The sequence below is a fragment of the Thermobia domestica genome, chromosome 15 (genome assembly GCF_964235325.1).
Source record: "Thermobia domestica chromosome 15, izTheDome1.hap1.1, whole genome shotgun sequence".
Lineage (NCBI taxonomy): Eukaryota > Metazoa > Arthropoda > Insecta > Zygentoma > Lepismatidae > Thermobia > Thermobia domestica.
In genome coordinates, this window is record NC_137468.1 from 97,820,758 (window position 1) to 97,843,157 (window position 22,400).

Genomic DNA, 22,400 nt, shown 5'->3' on the forward strand with positions numbered 1-22,400 from the left:
CTAGTTTCATACGAAAAGGATAATATCGATCTTTAAAATGAAACAAGAGATCTAATTTTAAAATATATATCGAATATTATATTGTCACGGGACTTATGTCGTCGTGAAAAATTCATCATGTATGACCTAGGGAAATGAGTTAAATTAAGGTTGAAAAATTTGAGGATTCGTTTGAACTATTCTAAGTTAAAGAAAAAAATGTAAAAAATGCACTATTAAGTAGCACATTGTATGCATTCTTGTCTATCTTCTTCTAATAGAGAGACTTATATTCCTAACAGTAATGCGCTGAATTGCAACACTTAGAAGTCGCACAATGATGTATGTCTGATAATAACAGTTTTTTTTCTTTTTTTTTTAGTATAGTAACTAATACTAAGAAACGAATTTCAATTATAAAAATCACTACGCAATATTTTTCATGTGAATGCTCCCCACTGGTGTTCATATAGGGAGTCTGGCAAAAATTGATGCGGTCAAAAGTGAGAGATGGAAGTTGAGAAATATGAAGCGTGGACGGCAAATTTATCAAATGTTTAATGAGATAATACTCTTTTATTTTAAAACAAATACCAGTATGTTCACTCTGACCACTGTAAAATAATGATTACGTACATGCAATGCAAGGAAAGGCAAGAATGCAGGCCAAAGTTTCATGCTTACCTCCTTTCTCTAGAAACATTATCTGGATGTGAGATTAAAAAAAAAAAGACAAATAAATTATATGAACCACCCCACCAAGTTTCCTCTTCCCATATCCTAGATTAAGTCCCGAAATATTACAGTTGTTACTGAAACACTTTATTTACGGAATTTGAATAGAATTATAATAGGTCTTACCGGATTTTTTTTTTAAAAACTATTCCTCCTCAACAAGAAATCCACAAGAATGAATTACCTCTTACAAATTTTTCGTTTTTTTTTTTTTTAATGTATGCTGTATTGCAGGACTGATATAAACTATTTGTATATGAAATATGTACGAACGAAATGGCCTGATATGTTTTTCAGCAAATCGCCCGAGAAAAAAAATCTCACCCTACGGTTGTGCTGTTAGCGTACACATGTTCAGCGTAAGAGACCCGAGTTCGATTTTTAGCACTAGTTCATGTGGTTCATATCTCACGTTAAGCTATAGGTACACGTCTCACATAGCCTCGCTGCTGAAAAGGATGGTAAGCTGAAAATTAAATAAAATCAAAAGATCTCACCCCTTAAGACTAAGCTAAAGCTACCCCTTCCGTCAGAATAATGACATATCACATTACAGAATTGTTAATTATATATTGATTTATTTGGCGAGCAAGCCAATAATATTAGCGAAAAAAGAAAAATGTCGTATAGAACATGAGCGACACCGCTGAGCACAAAGTGTTTAGTTATATTACCTAGAAAAACATGTTCTACCAAGAAACTGTTGTTTTATTATTCAGAATGGAAATACGAATAAGCATTAAATTATACTTGACGATATTGTAACTTGATTTAGTAATGTGAGATCGGGAATCGGTTATGTGAATATTAGAACCCAAGTATCATTAATTTAAATATATAAAAATGTATGTATGTATTTGTATGTATATATGTATTTGTACGTATATATGTGCGAATACGCGACAAAACGTACTAGCGACAAAACGTACCACCGACAAAACGTACCACTCACCCTGAGGCTGCTTGTGAAGGGTTTTCTAAAAACACTTTAAATAATGACAAGCGACAAAACGTACCACTTGCCTGGAGGGCTACTTGCGAAGAGTCTTCCAATCAGCCATCAAATAATGTCAGGCGACAAAACATACCACTTGATAGGACGGTATATAAGTATATATATATCGGCCAAAATAAGGTTAAAAGTTGAACAGATTGGTGCTGAAAAAAGTACCGATGCAAGACCAAGAATAGGACTAGGCTAAGACTAAGACCATGCCTGCAAGATTCTCGCAACACCAAGACCATACCTGCAAGATTCTCGCCAGACCAAGACCAGCAAGAATCATGCATATGCAATATTTGAATATTTGCTGATTTCCATCGCACTTTATCCAGGCTTTGGACCAGAGATGGATGGGCATTATTAGAGGGGCGCGGGCCCTTTCTCCCACAAGGACCACTAGCATCTCAATGTCACAAATCAATGTTTTCTTTCTACAGGAAGTCAATAGTATTAACAATTGACAATTAAAACCTGATATTCTTTCATCAGTATATTATTCTGAATTGTTCAAAATATTATATGAAGTTCAAGGAGAACGTATACTATATTACAAAATTAGCAGATGTTTTAGTGTACTAGTTTTTGATGCTACTGTATCTATCACTTTTGCATTCGAAATATTTTTTTAAATAAATCTTTTTCAATAGACATCAACAAGATGTTTTCAAATGTTCCTGAGACATGGTACTCGTTAGCCTATTTTTAATGTATTTCACTTTATTTCAATTTTGAAAAATTTCTTTTACCTGTTACCTGAGTTACGGGCAAAGTCAATAAAAATTTGTATGCTGGAAACCTGGATAAGTATTACTGCACAAATTACAATTCTGCAAAATTAAAAAGCAGCACACTGGACAATTTTGCAACACGTTTTGCATTCGCTTTCCTTGTAAACAAATGTATTTTCTCCTAATTCTGAATCACTTGCACTATCAGCACAACCATTTTCCTCGGTTGTGCTCGTCGTCAAGACTGACTTTCAAGGATATCCACGTCCTTCAAAAGTCCAAGTGAATACATTTATAGTATCCTTGGAAACTTCTTAACTGAAGTTTTTCAGAAAATATGTAAGTTTATCGAAAGGCACGTCTGGAAGTTCTGTTACTTGGTTGAAGTGGCTAGAGTACAAATAATCCATAAAGTACATTGCTTCTTGAATCTTGAAGAAATACTCAAAACTACCATGTCCAATATTGTGTTGAATGCTTCGATGCAGTACCTGGTCATTGGATACAAGCAGCTTCATCTTCATATTCACAGGAAAAATCTCTGAAGGCGAATTGTCCATAGGTCAATAGAAAAAAAAGAAATCATGTTCTAAGTCTTCAAATTTGTTATTGGTCCATTCTGCAAAGCTGAATGCTGCATTCTTAACGGATTCAAAATCATCTCTCTACTCTTTCACTTGGAACAGAGTAGTCTGCACCATCCGATAGGACTACACTAGCAGCCCCCTCTATTTGGAGATAGTTTGACAGTGAGGTCGTCACTTGAAATATCTTAAGGAACTTTTCTGCTTGTTTTGAACTTGAGAAGATCTCTTATATATCCTTTCGCTTTACACCTAGCTTTTGGTTTAATATTTTCTGTAGAAGCAATTTTCTTAATTGTTATGTTCAACTCTAGGCCTATATACAAAGCACTTTTTGGGTTCGAAAAATGACCAAACTTTTTCTGAACAACAGTGTTTTCTACCATCTTGTTTCCGCAATAACTGTAAGACACCTTTGTTAACATTTGATCTTCCAAATGTACATTCGCTGATAAGACTTACGCATAAATATCGCACAGTCATTCAGCAGAACAATGACACAGAATCAATGCAATTTTTTGTCAGATCACATATGACATGATTGAGTATATGAGCGTAACACCACACGTGTAACTGGGTTTCTTAGTAGTTAAGCGGTTAGCGTATGCGCCTTTTTCGTGGGAGACCTGCGTTCATTCCCGGCGGGAGCTCACGTGCTTGGGATTTCTCGTAAATCAGTATGTCCCGTCTCATATAGCCTCGCTGTTAAAAGGGCCGTTAAACTCAAAATCATCTGAATCACACGTGTAACTGATCATAGGTGAATTGAAAAAAAATCCGAATATTGCCCTTGCATGTTACTTGAGCCATCGGTTGAATTTCAAATACACTTCTTAATATCAAGATTCAACTTATGCAGAATTTCCAGCAGTAAACTGCAAAGACACTGGCCTGTGGTAGATATGCATTTTACAATGACAACAATACTTCGTAAAAGAACAGAGCACTGGCCTGAAACTACTATATCTTGAGTAGTGTCTAATAGAATAGAAAATATTGAAGCTTGAGAGACTTCTTTCGAAATATCTTTGATAAGTGTGCTGATAGCATTCAAAACATAATTCACCGTGTTTAGTAAAAGTTATGCGACCACTATCCTGCTTACTTCCTCGTATATGACTCTTCTCGGCGACCTTATCTAAATTACTTTTAAGGGGAAGATCAAATTTGCTTAAGAAAGGAATAATATCCAAAAAGTTTCCGTGATCTATAGCTGTGTCTTTCAGTTTATAGGCTGCTACATTTCCTCTGTAAATGAGCCCTCTTTTACCAATGAGTTTCTGCACTTCGACAACTCGATACATTACCTGTCTGTTCTTTTCAACCTTATACTGCCGTTGTTTTACCTGTTCATGAGGAAGTTGTTTCTTAACATGAAGTAGTATGTTTTGTCGCGGATTAAATATCCGAAATGTTTTAATTAGTCCATGACAGGTTGTAATTTATATAAGTGGTACGTTTTGTCGTGGAATAAATATCAGAAATGCTTTAATTAATCCATGATAGGTTGTCATTTATGACAGGTCGTCAAAAGTGGTACGTTTTGTCGCAAAAATTCAAGTGGTACGTTTTGTCGCTGGTACGTTTTGTCGGGACACCTATATGTGCGTATGTGCTAGCATGATTTTGGAATGCCTGTGGCTAAACTTCGTACACGTATGACTTACAATCTGCAAAATAATGATGTGGAGATAAGTGACTCTTAATACCCTTGGGGAAAACGAAAACCATTTCCGTGCCAAATGTAGTTGGTGTCCCGACAAAACGTACCAGCGACAAAACGTACCACTTGAATTTTCGCGACAAAACGTACCACTTTTGACGACCTGTCATAAATGACAACCTATCATGGATTAATTAAAGCATTTCTGATATTTATTCCACGACAAAACGTACCACTTATATAAATTACAACCTGTCATGGACTAATTAAAACATTTCGGATATTTAATCCGCGACAAAACGTACTACTTCGTGTTAAGAAACTACTTCCTCATGAGCAGGTAAAGCAATGGCAGTATAAGGTTGAGAAGAACAGACAGGTAATGTATCGAGTTGTCAAAGTGTAGAAACTCATTGGTAAAAGAGGGCTCATTTACAGAGGAAATGTAGCAGCCTATAAACTGAAAGACAGCTATAGATCATGGAAACTTTTTGGATATTATTCCTTTCTTAAGCAAATTTGATCTTCCGCTTTAAAGTAATTTAGATAAGGTCACCGAGAAGAGTCATATACGAGGAAGTAAGCAGGATAGTGGTCGCATAACTTTTATTAAACACGGTGAATTATGTTTTGAATGCTATCAGAACACTTATCAGAGAAGATATTTCGAAAGAAGTCTCTCAAACTTCAATATTTTCTGTTCTATTAGACACTACTCAAGATATAGTAGTTTCAGACCAGTGCTCTGTTGTTTTACGGTATGTTGTTAAAATGGTTGTTAAACAAAGTATTGCTGTCATTGTAAAATACATATCTACCACAGGCCAGTGTCCTTGCGGTTTACTGCTGGAAATTCTGCAGGAAGTTGAACCTTGATATTAAGAAGTGTATTTGAAATTCAACCGATGGCTCAAGTAACATGCAAGGACAATATTCGGATTTTTTTCAATTCACCTATGATCAGTTACACGTGTAATTCAGTTGATTTTAAGTTTAACGGTCCTTTTAGCAGCGAGGCTATATGAGACAGGACATACTGATTTACGGGAAATCCGAAGCACATGAGCTCCCGCCGGGAATCGAACCCAAGTCTCCCACGACAAAGTCGCATACGCTAACCGCTTAACTATTAAGAAACTCAGTTACACGTGTGGTGTTACGCACATATACTCAATTATGTCATATGTGATCTGACAAAAAATTGCATTGATTCTGTGTCATTGTTCTGCTGAATGACTGTGCGATATTTATGCGTGAGTCTTATCAGTGAATGTACATTTGGAAGATCAAATGTTAACAAAGGCGTCTTACAGTTATTGCGGAAACAAGATGGTAGAAAACACACTATTTTTCAAAAAAAGCTTGGTCATTTCTTGAACCCAAAAAGTGCTTTGTATATAGAGTTGACCATAACAATTAAGAAAATTGCTTCTACAGAAAATATCAAACCAAAAGCAAGGTGTAAATCGAAAGGATATATAAAAGATCTCAAGTTCAAAACAATTCGGACAGCAGAAATGTTCCTTAAGATATTTCAAGTGACGACCTCTCTGTCAAACTATCTCCAAATAGAGGGTGCTGCTAGTGTAGTCCTATCGGATGGTGCAGACTACTCTGTTCCAAATGAAAGATTAGAGAGATGATTCTGATGATTTCTATTGACCTGTCGACAATTCGCTTTCAGAGATGGACAAAGATTTTTCCTATAAATATGAAGATGAAGCTGCTTCTATCCAATGACCAGGTACTGCATCGAAGCATTCAACACAATATTGGACATGGTAGTTTTGAGTATTTCTTCAAGATTCAAGAAGCAATGTACTTTATGGATTATTTGGACCCTAGCCACTTCAACCAAGTAACAGAACTTCCAGACGTGCCTTTCGATAAACTTACATATTTTCTGAAAAACTTCAGTAAAGAAGTTTCCAAGGATACTATAAATGTATTCTCTTGGACTTTTGAAGGACGTGGATATCCTTGAAAGTCAGTCTTGATGACGAGCACAATCGAGGAAAAATGACTGTGCTGATGGTGCAAATGATTCAGAATTAGGAGAAAATACATTTGTTTACAAAGAAAGCGAATGCAAAACGTGTTGCAAAATTGTCCAATGTGCTGCTTTTTAATTTTGCAGAATTGTAATTTGTGCAGTAACACTTATCCAGGTTTCCAGCATACAATTTTTTATTGACTTTGCCCGTAACTCAGGTAACATGTGAAAGAAATTTTTCAAAATTGAAATAAACTGAAATACATTAAAAATAGGTTAACGAGCACCATGTCTCAGGAACATTTGAAAACATTTTGTTGATGTCTATTGAAAAAGATTTATTAAAGAATATTTCGAATGCAAAGGGATAGATACAGTAGTATCAAAAACTAGTACACTAAAACATCTGCTAATTTTGTAATATAGTATAGGTTCTCCTTGAACTTCATATAATATTTTGAACAATTCAGAATAATGTACTGATGAAAGAATATCAGGTGTTAATTGTTAATTGTTAATACTATTGACTTACTGTAGAAAGAAAACTGTGAAATTGATTTGTGACATTGAGATGATGGTGGCCCTTGTGGGAGAAAGCCCTCGCGCCCCTCTAATAATGCCTATCCGTCTCTGGTCCAAAGCCTGGATAAAGTGTGATGGAATTCAGCAAATATTCAAATATTGCATATGCAAGATTCTTGCTGGTCTTGGTCTGGCGAGAATCTTGCAGGTATGGTCTTGGTGCTGCGAGAATCTTGCAGGCATGGTCTTACAGCGTTTGCACACGTCCCCGGCAATGCCGGATCCGGTTCCGACAATGCCGGCGATGGAGTCGGCGGCAATGTAATCAAATGGTAGCTGGCACATGCTTTCCGACCCGGCAAAAAAGCCGGTGGAACTCCCGGCTCCGGCAAATGCAGCCGGACTAGCCGCCGACATGTCGGTGCCGGCTCCGGCTCCGGTTTTGTCGGCGGCAATGTTTTATTATGCGTAGATGCACACGCAGCCGGTAAAGACGGAGCCGGCTTGTTGATAGGTTTCTTCAATCTAGCTACAGTGAGTGAGTGGCAAGGCGTTGTGTATTTTTGTTTCTTTTCCTGTATTTGGATTTTTTGTTTACTTCAGTTTTTTGTTATTTTCTTTTTTTCACATCATATGAATATATAATGAAGAATGAAATAATCAAAATGACTATGAGGTACCACAAATATAGCGGCTTGTTATTTACATAAATTCTCAGCAAGGGAAATTCGGATCTTGTTTGAATTATCCAACTACGGCAACGCGAAAAGTGAGTTTCACACATGTATGTATGTATATTAATTTGTTATCTTCTACAGCTGAAACTTACTTAAACGATTTAAACAAAGGGGTCGTTGGATTCGTTTTGATAGAGAATATGTCTTAGCATATATGAAGTCATAATTTTTAAAAAATCAACATGGCGGAAATGAACAAAATGGAGATACTAAGAAATTATGAATCTAGGATAGTTGTCCAGTGCTTATCCTGTTAATTATGCAACCCAGTATGTACGGTATAAATATCCATCATAATCGTAGAAGTAGGCATTCCCAAGCATAACAAAGGTTGTAAATAAAATTAAAGTAAATAAAAACTACAACACAACTACAGAAAGAAATGAAAATGCACAAACAGAACAAGAAAATTTCTATTCTTGTGGTTGCATACTATTTTCCTTATAGATCAGAATAAAAATATGTACTCTGTCTTGTCTGGTATTTGTTCCATAGAACGATTGTATACTGAGTGAACAGGCAGCCGCAATGTTGCCTTTCCAGAACTTATTATTATTATTATTATTATTATTATTATTATTATTATTATTATTATTATTATTATTATTATTATTATTATTATTTTAAATAGCTTGATCTCAGCCTGTTTCAATTTTGAGAAATTTAAATAGATGTTAAAATTATGGCAACAAAAGTGAAAAAAAGAGAAAGAAACCAAAAGAAGGCCATATACCTCGTGCGCACACATCCACACACACAAAGAGCAAATAACCTTGTTTTTTCGATCTTCTGTTAAGTCTCCCCCGAGGGGAAAATATAGAAAAATAATAGTTTGCAAGACTCCTTCCATCAATCATTGATAGCGATTAGGTTTCTCCTAAGCATTTTCCTTTTGTGTGGATTGTCTTTCTTGGCTCCTGCAAGATCATAGTACGTAATTTGGAAAGGAAGGGGGGTGTTTGTTGAAAGAGGGAAAGGAATGCATAAAGAAGAATATCTTGTATAACAGTATGATTTGATTTAATCAACACAACAGGCTACAGCCGAAATTGCCTATGTTTTTGTTTTACAAGATGCAAGATGCATTGCAAAACGTTATCTATGAATGTTATGTCGGACATACTACATATGTAGGCCTATCTAGAACAAAATCTCCCCTGGAAAAAATCCTCCTATGCTGAAGAAAATTATAATTTAGTTCCGTTTCCTCCGTTCGATTCCAGGAAAGTGCTCGATTCGTCTATCTGTATGCAACTATGCAAGCCCACAGGGGATCAAGGACAGAAGTAGGTCAATTTGACAGGGGGTGGATTAAACTGACGTTTATCATTTATATGAAACTATTCTAGAGTGCCATACTTTCTGCGTGAGTGTCGCTATATATTACTTATTTCCGCTTGAAGTAGCTTTTTGATTTAGTGGATTGTTTTCTGCAGTGCACTGAAGTCTTGCTTCAGTGACAATTCATTTCATCGTTCATCGAGTGACAATGACTAAATTTTTTAGTATGATGTTTTGAATTTGATTGAATTAGTGGAAATGAGAGCTTGTCTATGGGACAAGACTACAGACTGATATAAAGATAAGGTGGAAAAGTTTTATTTTTCTTAAATGGACAAGAAAGTTTTATTTTCATTGTATTGTTCTTATTTACTGCTCTTTTGACATGAAATTTACCACATACATGTCTTTGCCGATTATACACATACTAACATTATAAGAAATACCGGGCGAAATCGTTATCAAATTATATTCCTAGAACAACATATTTATAGACATGCGGCAATAATTTTGGACATGAGTGTACAATCGAAGACATAAAAATGGGCCACTTCGATGTTCGGGGTACGGACAATTTACCAGCTGTCAATTTGCCACCAAAATTCGACAAAGCGGACAATTTGCCACCAGTTTTCGCAAATTCTTGACAATTTGACACTATTGGATTGTGGGTTTAAGTATAGGGTTACTACCTATTGTAACTTGTCAAAATTATTAATTTAGCCATGTTTTTCTGCGAATGCTTTTGATTAGGACTATATACGGACCAATTTACAATATACCTTTGTGTACTAAAGAAAAGATATTTGGGAATTTAGACGTCCTACGTCACTTGATTGACGTAATACAATTAACCTTGTTCTTTGCATTGAGCTATTTCTCAGATATTTAACGACCCTTCCATTTATTCAAGTCAGTCTGTAATATTACACGGCTCTTGCCAAAAAAAAAAAAAAAAAAAAAAAAATCTGAACAGCGCTGAATATGATTACTAATTCGTTGTACTGAGAAATCGAACGTTTGTTTAGACATGTGAAAGTAATTAATTAAAAAATTTCGAATCATATGTACGCAGCTTTTCATTTAATGTATAAAACGGACTCATGTTCTCCAGTTCACGTTCAAACTCAGACTACCTTTCGGCACGGGCATTACCGAGATGTGTGTGCAAAACAGCGCCGGCACCGACATTGCCGGAGCCGGCTCCGGTTTTGCCGGCTGCGTGTGCAAAGCAGCCCCGGCTCCGGTTCCGGCATTGTCGGTGCCGGATCCGGCATTGCCGGGGACGTGTGCAAATGCTCTTAGTCTTAGTCTTGGTTTTGCATCAGTACTTTTCTCACCACCAACGTGTTCAACGTTTAACCTTATTTTGGCCGATATATATATATACTTATATACCGTCCTATCAAGTGGTACGTTTTGTCGCCTGACATTATTTGATGGCTGACTGGAAGACTCTTCGCAAGTAGCCCTCCAGGCAAGTGGTACGTTTTGTCGCTTGTCATTATTTAAAGTGTTTTTAGAAAACCCTTCACAAGCAGCCCTCAGGGTAAGTGGTACGTTTTGTCGGTGGTACGTTTTGTCGCTAGTACGTTTTGTCGCGTATTCATGTAGTTTAGGCATATGCAACCAAACTTACACTGAGGAGATTGTGGTTGCATACTTATAAGAAGGTAAGCTACGTTGTGTGTTGTTCGTGATTGCATTACGGAAAAACTGTGAACAGTTTAAAATGAATTTTGGCACATAGTACCTCCCTCCAGCTGGGGTTTTATCATGTCATCTTGATTAAGGGAAGTAAGAGATTTAAAGTTTATACGGAATATCTCATACCAAAAATAGAGTATCTCATGGGTTTCTATCACTACATTTTTATTGAAATTCGCATACAAAAGGAGAAAGAGAGTCTAATTATACGCTCCTTCTTCTTGGGCGAAGAACGGGTATTTCAGATTATCTACTATAAAATGCTGCAAAAATGTTGTGCAATAGATAAGATTTTGGCTGCTTCCGGGTCAAAGGATGTATTTAGGTCATAAAATCTATCAAGGTCACTAAGTCTGAGAAGGGAGTCACTGAACCAGGTGACTCAAAATTCGTGAGACAAGTGACTCATATGACCCGGTGACCTATACCACTACCTCTCATGTAACGTCTTCAGTCTGAAAAAAGCCTTATCATATGTTCCATGTAGAGTACTTTACTATAACATACACGATCATTAAGAACGAAGAAAAAATGATTGGATGAACTCGAAATATGGGTATCGAGAAGAATCAGGAATTTGCATTGGGTAGAATAAAATACCAATGAAGAAGTACTGAGAAAATAAGAACAATATTGAAGATAATAACTGGGGAAAATAAAGTGATATTTCGGACAGGCAAATTCTTATTAGGGATACGATAAAGATATGATAGAAGATACCTAAAAGAAAAGATTCCAACTGATTGGTGATATCAAAGGACAGCAATTCTTATGTCAAATAACGGGCTTATAGCAGAAAACAGTTTTGCTTTGAAGTGGTATTTCTTCTAGGTAAATTTTCCTAGGAAGCTAAAATAAATTAATGGATATAATGGAGAGCATACGGAATATACCCACCTAATAATTTTATAGCTCAGTATACTGTCACTTTAAATCACGAATGTAATGGAGGGTATAAGGATAAATACACACTACATTTTTTAAAACGGTCGACCGTATACCTATCAAACATTCTATCAATACATTACAGCATATTACATCATTATGTATTTTTATCGGAAGAGTTCTCTCTCGTCTCGACAATTCTATCTTGTCGTCGTCTCGTTTCGTGCGCGACTCTGAATTTAAATTAGAGAATTTTTAATATTCATTTACCCCCCTACACACAAACACCCATTCAACTCGTACGTTATATATTATATACGGTATAAATATATACCAAAATAATGTCCCAGTGCAGCCTCTCTTATTTTCAATTTGCCCTGGATAACATTTTCTGGAAGAAACAGTGTTTGGAAGCTGCTAACTATGCGGCAAATTTCCTGTTAGTTATGTAGAACATTTATATAATGCTCCATATCCTTTACATTTATTCTAACGTCGGTTGTTCTAAGAGCTCAACAGTTCAAGCGTGGGTATATTATAGCTATAATGATACACTGAGGTTGAGAATATTCTAGGATAACGCTTTAAACGATATACTCAACGTTACGAGAAGGCTTACTATATTCTACACTATCATTAGATAGCAAAATCTGTAATGTAGTTCATTTTAGAGGAAAATAAATAAAATAAAATAATAATGAAAACAGAGTAGATCGTTCTTACAAATATCTCCTTTCGTCTCATGAAATGTACAGTAAGAACAATATCCTTACAATATTTTATGTATATATTCTTTTTAACATCCTTTGCTCTCATTATTGGCTTATTTTACATGATCCTTCTACACCTTGCAAAGCAATACTTCTTTAAAAAAAAATCTCAACGCTCCACGTTCTGCAAATTTCTCTTCTTTCATTTTATTTTTCCCCTCCCTCTCATTCTAACGCTTTTTAGATCCCCTGGTGTGTTATCATCGTTCTATCGCTCTTCGCGTAGTTAAAGGTAACAGGCATGGAATATTCCAGACCTTCACGGGGGTCGCATATCACGAACACTTCTAGCACACTGTACACAAATTAATGCACCATTCCAAGTGATTTACAGCTCATCCATATAACGTCGGATACACCTGGCTCTATAACCTGATGATTGCCTCAGTGGCACGTTTTTTTCTTCTTTTTTTCCATCTTTTATTTTTTTTATTATTTTGTTGGTGTGATGAGTTTGCGCAAAACGCTAGTGCAAGAAGGGGGAGGAGGATGGAGATATATATTTTCTGTCCTCTTCCCCTCCCTGTACCCCTCCCTCTTATTTGCTGCTCTCAGTTCTGAAATCTTCCGTTTATCAGTTTCTCGTATGAATTTATAACGAGAAAGTTCTAAAACAGGATAAAACGTTTACAGGGAAACGGATTATGGTAATTGAAAATCTCTTTTTCCAGTTCAAATAGTTCTGACATATATTCCCATACAGATGAAGAATGATGGTCGTGGAGCTGATCAGTGTTTCACGTTGTTTCTTTGTTTGCTTTGTTGTAAACAATATGTAGCCAGATCCATAAAACTATATTTATCAAATATTTTGAGCGCACTCACTCATTATTAAGACGAGCACGATCTGCTGAGACAAATTACAGGAATTTTTTGCATAACGTGGTTAATTGATTCCAGGAAATGCCCGTGTTATGCGAAACCGCGTTGTTCAATTTATTATAAAGGATTTTAATTGAATTTCTTAAGCACAAACACTTAAAATATCAAACAACAACAAAAAATGAAATGAAATCTTCCAGTTTAACGTCCCCAAATTATGTCTTTTTAAGCTAAGGGAGACGGTTGATTAAAGCAAGTGAATGATGATGGAAGAATTGGTGGAATGATAAACTGGGAGGAAACGAGAGTATCTCGAGAGAACCCACGGACACGATGTTGTCCACCACAAACTTACTTGGCCGGGGATCAAACCAGGAACCCTCGCACCAGAGATAAGCGCTCTACCTCTGAGCCACCGTGTCCCGAATACCAAACAAATTTAAAAACGAAAAAATGCTTAATTTTGTAAAATAATATAGCAAATCGTTTTAAATACAAAAACGTATTTTAAAAATTATACCTTTTCTTTTTACAATTGTATTCAAAATTGAAATTTATCCGTATTACGTTCCACATTATTATGCTCTGTGGACAAATGATAGTGAAACGAATATAATGGAATGCAAATGTGGGAGGAGAGGTAAGAACTCCGAGAAAACACATGGACTATATATTGTTCACTGCGAACTCATATGAACCAGACTCGAACTAGGGACTCTTTTGATCAGAAGTGAACTTCTATTACTGAGCTGGCGTGGGAAACTCGGGTTCAATTCCTGCCGGATGTGGTTCGGATTCCACAAGCTGTAGGTCTACATCTCATAAAGCCTCGCTGCTGAAAGAGACGCTAAAATCAAATCCAAATTTTATTACTGAGCTACCGTATCCCGAAACCATTGTTCAATTGTAGCTAATATCGTCGTATTACAAGCCAGTTCCTCGACTCATCTCACACAGTATTTCCATCTATATGCATACGTACTATTTACTTCTCTTATTTGGTTATAGTTAGAAATTTGGATTGGCCAATCTATTGCGAATACGTAAGTACGTGTAATAATAAAAATCGCTTTACAGCGAAACCTGTGTTGTTCAAAACCGCGTTATGTGTGATATTACTGCATTCAGTAAGCGAGAAGTTCATGTAAGCTCACAAATGAAATACATACCTACGTATATTTAATAAATAAATAACAGCAGCAAACGCACACAACTCACTGAAGGAGCAAACCCACATAGAAAAGAAACGTCTCTTCCAGGACGTCTGCGGGAGTCCTATTTTTGCTAGTGGATATCTTTGGATACTCGTTGGAAAACTAAATGTCGACTTATGTTTCAGAAATTGAACTTCTTGTGGGATTCCTGTGGAACATTTTTGGACTCTTTACAGAATAATCACAGAAGGGCTTTTGAACATGCAAACACTATACCGTAACAGGCTCATCAGACTGAAATTCAAGGGAAATGCCGTAGATATTTCCATTACCGTTAAAGTTTCTACTACAAGCCTGAATGTTCCGGGACAGGCACATTCCAAAGAACACATGTTGTATATGTTGTGCTGTGTGTGAACTGATACACTCAAAGTGTTCGAGGAGGTACGATATCGCAGTGACAAAGCAATCACCTGTGAGGTGGAAGATGTCTTTCCGATTTCAAACCATATGAGCCTATAGTGAGCAGCATGGTATCCGATTTTTTTCTCTCGGAGTCTCGCTTTTTCTCTGTGTGCTTATGCTATTAATATTCTCCCATTATCGTTTACTTGCATTTATCATACGTTTCCCTTTATCCTACAGAGCATAACTATGGGAGGAGATTTGCGTGAATATACAAGATTGCATCCGCTTTCGTACTGTATCCACATCCCATTTACAATTACTCTATATGTATCCGCAGATAATGCGATAACAAATTAGGGATGGGCAAAACCGGTTTTTTTATAAAAACCGAAAACCGACATTTCGGTTTTTCACCGAAACCGGTTTCGGTTTTCTCCAAAACCGGTTCGGTTTTCACCGAAACTGCTTTCGGTGAAAACTTTTCGAAAACACAAAACTATTTCTGTGAAAATGGATTCGGTTTCCGAGAACAACGAAACACCATTCTGGTCAGAAATAGAACAAATTTTGAAAAAAAAAATCCGGAATCGGTTTTGAAGAAAACCGAAACCGGATCAAGTGAAAAACCGAACCGGTTTTGGAGAAAACTGAACCGGTTTTGAAGAAAACCGATAACCGGTTTCTTGAAAATTTCCAAAACCGGTTTCGGTTTTTCTAAAAACCGAAAACCGAAAAACTGGTTTTTGTGCCCACCACTATAACAAATACATACAACTTATTTGTTCTGTGATAATTATGACATAAAAATAGTTTCTAATATAATAATTGTAAATGTTTCCTTTATAATTTAGTGAATTATGTATGAATAAAATTCTAGTTACGCTACATAACATAGAATAATATTCCAGCAGAAACAAATGACGATAATATATATATATATATATATATATATATATATATATATATATTATATTAGGTCGCAACAAAGTATATATAAATTAATTTCAGAGTCAATTGGTATGTTTTAAAAAATCTAATTATTCATAAGACACAAGCGTCTTTATTCAAAACTCAAAAGGTGAAACAGAGATAAAATTCCTTGAGATAGAAGTATAAGTCACCTCGAACAAAGTTGCGTAAAACCACGTTAGCACTTCATATATATTACAGGTTTAGGAAGCATATTTTTCGAAACACAATTTTGCTTCACTAATTATTTGGCCTGAAAAGGTAATAGCACATCAATACGATCCATCAATAACTACTTGAAAGTGTATTCTCCTCCATTGCATATGCCGTATATTTCAAAAACTTTCTGACATGCGTGCTCTTGTTGCTCTGTAAAATGTGGTTTCTTCTTCGGAGTTTTCTCCTTTAGTTTCCTTTCTGTACAGCTTCTTCTTGCTGATCGTTACGGCACCTCTTTTCAAATTTGACTGCTCCAAATGTTAGTTAACCTGATAGTAGATAGTCGACGCGAATGTTTGTCATGTTTTGATATTTGCTTCAATTTTCGATCATCCCTAAGTGTTGTAAACCATTTGTCACCCCTTCTCTGCTAGAGTCGGTACAGGACTAATTTTACGATTACCAAATAGTCAATTTTTTTTAGACTTTTGAACTAGGGGACGATTCTTGCTTGCCGCGGAATGTATTTTGTTCAAGTTATTCACAAGATTTTCATCATAGTTTGTTAAGTAGATAGCAGTGCACTGCATCATATATACTGCTTAACTAGATTAATTTTTGAGAAGAGAAGTTATTCAGAGAAATCTTCTAGCGAAAGAAGAGATCTAGTCACAATACATACTTAAAATGAAATGAAATCTTTCAGTTTAACTTTCCACGATTATGCTTATTAGGATAAGGGAGACAATGATTAAGGCAAGTGAACGATGATGAAAGTTAGTGGAGAATGTGGGAGGAAATTGGAATACCCCGAGAAAACCCACAACTTCTCTCTCTCTCTCTCTCTCACACACACACACACACACACACACATATATATATATATATATATATATATATATATATATATATATATATATATATATATTCAAGTTGGGACTCATCAGATGTCCGGGTTATTTTAACCCCAATCTTAACGTTCCGACTTCTGAGGATTAAAGTGACTGTAAATGAGCGCCAATTGCAATAGATGGCAACATTTCCTTGTGTGTGCGTGTGTATGTGTATGGCTATCAGTAAAATCCAAAAATTACATCTTGAAAAAGTGCCAGGCTACAAATTGATTCAGTAATTTGAGTTGAAAAATTTTGCACAGCGACAATGACTCATTGATAAGATTTTGGAAATTTTACCCAGAGACAAATTTATTCACGAATCAGAATGATAAACTTTGCCCACAAACTGACTTATTGTTCAGAATTAGAAAAATTGATTTTGCTCAGACAAAATGACTTATTAATTAGAATTGGAAACTTTATCCATAGACAAGTTGATCTATTACTTCGAGTTGGAACTTTGTCCACAGACTCATTACTCAGAGTATCATAATCTTTACTGTGTCCAATTATTCTGTTTCATTCATTGTTCATAGCAGGGACGTACGCAAGGGGGGGACCTGGGGGTCCGGACCCCCCCCCCCGAAATTTCGCCTTTTTTAAAAATTTAGCCTAATTTTAGGGGCAATTTTAAGAATTTTAATATAAAATACCTTCATATTTAGTTTGGACCCCCCCCCGAAATAAATTCCTGGGTACGCTACTGGTTCATAGCACTTTATTTTACACCTCAGCAACATATCTTCTGTAACTATCTACATAAACAGTTTCAGTAATGGATAATGAAAGAAACAATATATGTGCACGGACCATGCTCTGAGTATTGATTCAATTTGTCTGCGTTTCAGTACCCATCTCTTGAATATGTCTGAAAAGATTGTAGATCCATAAATAAAACGTGCTGGGATCTGATCCTTCCTACACTCACTACAACACATTTCATTCTCACCAGAGACGTACAAAGGAGCTGGAGCCTCGGTGTCCGGACCCCTACCGGCATCCCGGTCTTTCTATAAATTTTAGTCTAATTTTAGGGGTGATTTTAAAAATTTTATAAATTTTAATACAATTTATCATCATATTGAATTTGAACAACCCGTCCGAAATAAATTCCTCAGTACATACCTAATTATTAGAAAAATTATGGGTTAATACAGTAATGACTTGAAATGTATTTTATTTGTACCCTACTCTTGCTTGGTGACAAATTTATATTTCGCAAGAACCTTCTCTCTGAACACCGATTTGCTATTTTAATGATTAAAAAGAGTAGGAATTGGAAAAAGGTACATTTTACAACTCCTCCACATTCCTTGGGCGTGCCCTTCGCTTCTTCAGTAGCGCAGAACCATTGAGTTATTGCCCGTTGCTTTTTCGAAACACGACGCGATGACTCAGCAAAGACTAACTTCCCATCCCATTCCTTTTTCCAGTTCCACCATCGCGCCACCCAACTTTTCTGTTGTATTCCTCCCTGCCTTTCTTTCCTCCTGCATGCATACGGAAAGAACGAGAGAAGTAAAGACGGAGGGGAAGAAGGGAGTTCTACCCACCTCCCCACCACTAACTTCCTCGTCCTCTCATTCCCTTTTGCCAACAAGGCAACAACGATCTTGGAAGAAAACAAAACTGCAATTGTTACTCTTGAAATGCTGGAACAAAAGGTTTTTCCTTTGCATACTCGTGAGCCGTATAATTCACAATACAGAACCATTGTTTTCTTCCAATGCACATCTGCCTACAGTCTATAAAAGTCACGGTGTGTAAAGGAACATTTTATTCCATCTTACCTCTCCCAGTACACATACAGATATTTTATGCTCTATACACACGTGCTGTACGAATACTTACATAAGAAAGAAAGAAAGAAAAAGTTTACCGGGTTTTATTCTGAAAGCAATCTGGAATATTCAATCTTTTAAGCGGACGTCTCATGTTATGCATGGGAAGGTTCAAATCGACCCAACCTGCTATCAAATTAAGAGTGATTATCGATAAAAACAACAGACTAAAAGAAATAAGAATGGGCGGCGGTTTGATAGATGATCATCAACATGGGCGGTGGATAAATATATCAAACATATTTAGATTTGGGCAGAGTAGACGGAAACCGCAGTCATGATAGAAAATCATTAGCTATCACAAGTTCTCCTTGATTGTTTCACGAGCAAGGAAAGCAAAATCTCTTCCGAGCTAATCGTTCTCTCGTACAGTCATGTCTTCAGAGCCTTACAAGACAGAAGTTGGTTCCTCAGCAGAAGATAACGAAAAGAAGAGATCTTCCAAGGCTTCAACGTCTAGCAAATCCAGTTCCATGACTAAGATCAATCAAGAGATGCATCATCCAGTTTGGGATATCCAGCTAAAGCACACAGATGGAACCGGTTCTGAATCGAATTCTGATTCAGAACTATCAGAATCGGAGCAATTTCTCACCAAAGGAGCCTTCCTTCTAACACCGAGCCAAGATTTAACATTGGAAAGAGCCAGCAATATTTGTGAAAAGATGAACTTTAAGGGTCCTTTCTCCCTTACCAAAACTGCTACCGGTATTCTGTTCAAGTTTGGAGAAGTGGAGGATTATCAGCTAGTGTACAAGAAGGGTTTTCGAAAGGTTACAGGTGCCAACAACTACAGGAAAGTGCCAATTCCTTGTAGACCTCTGAAAACATATACAGTGTTTGTTCTTGAAGTGCCTGAAGAAGTTCCTGAAGAAGACATCAAGCATGCTTTATATAAGCTCCAATCCATACTAGAAGTTGTGCGTCTACCTCAGTTGGTTCCCCTAGATAAACTTTGTCCACTGATACGAATCACTCTCGCTTCTCAAGAAGAATATAATTATCTTCTTCAGAATGGTGTTGATTTCTATGGTGCTACGTACTTCCCAACAGAACCTGCTCGACCGAAGAAAGTGAAAACAGTAGGATCCACAGTATCAACCACATCGCGCGTTAAGGAGCTTGTGCCTGTCTTTGATGTTGCTGCAAAAACACTACAGCCTACAGAGAAGACAGTGAAAGCTAAATCGCATTAGTTTTGTGAATGAAATTTTCGTTATATCCGCAAACAGCAGAAGCTTATAACTGAAGTTGTTAGAAAACTTGTGACTAGTGCAACTGTGAAATTTGCTTCATAAGGGCAATAAAGTTTGAAATTATAAGTGTAAACTAAATTTATTGTGACGGCACCAAGAGTTGCTTTCTATATTTGAATTAGCCAATGAGTGAAACTTTTGAGTTTCTTCATTTTGATACATCGAAAAGAAAAAACTCATTAGAATACCAAGCTTATATTTACACTGTGCTTAATTTTGGTTATCATATGACTGATGCCGACTTAATATATTTAGTTTGCTATAACTATTATGATCGTTAGTTATATTTAGAAAATTACATTTGCACTTTCTGTAGCTGTAGTTGTCAAGTTTTGAATTTTATTTCAATCTCATGACACAGTTACAGCTCTTAAAATTAAGAAATCGTAAAAATATAATAAACATACCTATGATTCCAAATATACAAATAGTATACTAAGCTTCTTTAAACATTACTTTTTCTTCGAATAAATGTTCAAATATTACTTTAATTGTTCTTTTTTGTTATCATTTTTTTAAAAAAATGAACAAGCTTTTTACGTCATAAGGTATTACAAAGAGACGACACCATTGTTACACACACATAAACGAGTTTAACGCCCACCCTGCTGGTTTAGTGGCTAGTTCGTAAGTCTGTCGTGCAGGTAGTCCTGGGTTTGATTCCCACTGAGAGAGCGAGAGAGATTTAAAATTTGAACACATTGCAGTCGTGTACACCTTAAACTGTAGGTCCATATCCCATATAGCCTTAGTGTTGACAAACTACGCTAAATTTGAACAAACAAACAAACGCCGCATGGAGAACACGGGGCTCAGTGGTAGAGCGCTTTCCTGTAGTACGTGAAGTCCGTGGTTCGATCCCCGACCAAGTACGTTTGTGGTGGGCAACATCGTGCTCGTGGATTTTCTCGGGATATTTCTGTTTCCTCGCACTTCCTCATTCCGCCAATTCTTCAATCATTCACTTGGTTTAATCATCGTCTCTCATAGCCTAACAGATATAATCGTGGAACGTTAAACTCAAAGATTTCATTTCATTTTCAAACAAACGCGATTAATAACTCATTGCGTGTATACTCCCTTTCTTCTAACACTTTTAATATAGAGGTGTGCGATATTTCGGTATACAAATCGATATTTTTCAATAATTTTCAATATTTCTCGATATTTTGATGTTAACGATATATATATATATATATATATATATATATATATATATATATATATATATATATATTTGGTCTAGGAATTAATTCGTGCGGGTGGACAAGAGATGGCGCAACGAACGGAGCGTTCCACAGTTCCGTGTATCCACACATGTGTTGCAAACCCCTGTCATCGCGTATCGTTCGTAGTATAGGGAAGTGGATTAAAGCGTCAACAACACCAGTTTGTAGTTAAGTGAACATGGCGCAATTTGTGCCTGATAAAGTGTTTTTGCGGGGTGTCCTGCTGCATTACTTTAACATGCAGAAAAGTGCGACTGAAAGTCATCGTATTTTGGTGGAAGTGTATGGTGACCATGCTCTAGCTGAGCGAACGTGTCAGAAGTGGTTTGCACGGTTAGAAGTGGTGATTTCGGCTTGGCAGACCAAGAGCGAGCTGGACAGCCAAAAAAATTTCAAGACGAAGAATTGACAGCATTGCTCGAGCAGGATTCGTGTCAAACGCAGGAACAACTTGCAGCAGCATTAGGCGTTGATCAAACAACAGTCTCCAAACGCTTGAAAGCCATGGGAATGATTCAAAAGATGTCACATTGGGTTCCACATGAATTGAAAGACAGAGACGTTGAAAGACGAAAAACCATTTGCGAATTGCTGCTTCAACGACAGAGCAGAAAGGGGTTTCTGCATCGAATTATTACGGGTGATGAGTAGTGAATCCATTACGAGAACCCTAAACGAAAAAAGGCCTGGGTGAAACCAGGTGAACCAGGTCCATCACAACCAAAACGAGATATTCACTGTGCAAAGGTTATGCTGTGCATATGGTGGGATATGAAAGGTGTGGTGTACTATGAGCTGCTGCAACCGGGTGAAACTATGAATGGAGAACGTTATCGACGACAATTAATGCGTTTGAAGCAAGCTCTGGCCAGAACACGACCAGAATGGGAGAACAGACATGATAAACTTATTGTTCAACATGATAACGCTCGCCCACATGTCGCAAAACCGGTCAAAACCTATTTAGAAAATGTCGGATGGGAAGTTTTACCCCACCCGCCGTATTCACCAGACGTTGCTCCTTCGGACTACTACTTGTTCGATTGCATGAACAACGATTTGATTGGACAGCGGTTTAC

At 36.7% G+C, this 22,400-nt stretch overlaps 2 protein-coding genes across 2 annotated transcripts in view; one reads left to right on the forward strand and one right to left on the reverse strand.

Moving 5' to 3' along the window:
- LOC145671158 (uncharacterized) overlaps positions 1 to 22,400 on the reverse strand; it is a 2,642,835-nt gene that overhangs the window by 1,554,726 nt on the left and 1,065,709 nt on the right. The gene's annotated exons all lie outside the window — the stretch shown is intronic.
- On the forward strand, positions 18,891 to 20,554 carry LOC145671885 (uncharacterized). The gene has a single exon (XM_081741109.1). It carries the CDS (start codon positions 19,211 to 19,213, stop codon positions 20,030 to 20,032), a length of 822 nt encoding a protein of 273 aa, XP_081597235.1. The 5' UTR covers positions 18,891 to 19,210; the 3' UTR covers positions 20,033 to 20,554.

Coding starts and splice junctions, on each gene's coding strand:
- LOC145671885 (XM_081741109.1), top strand. CDS start 19,211: ATGTCTTCAGAGCCTTACAAGACAGAAGTTGGTTCCTCAGCAGAAGAT.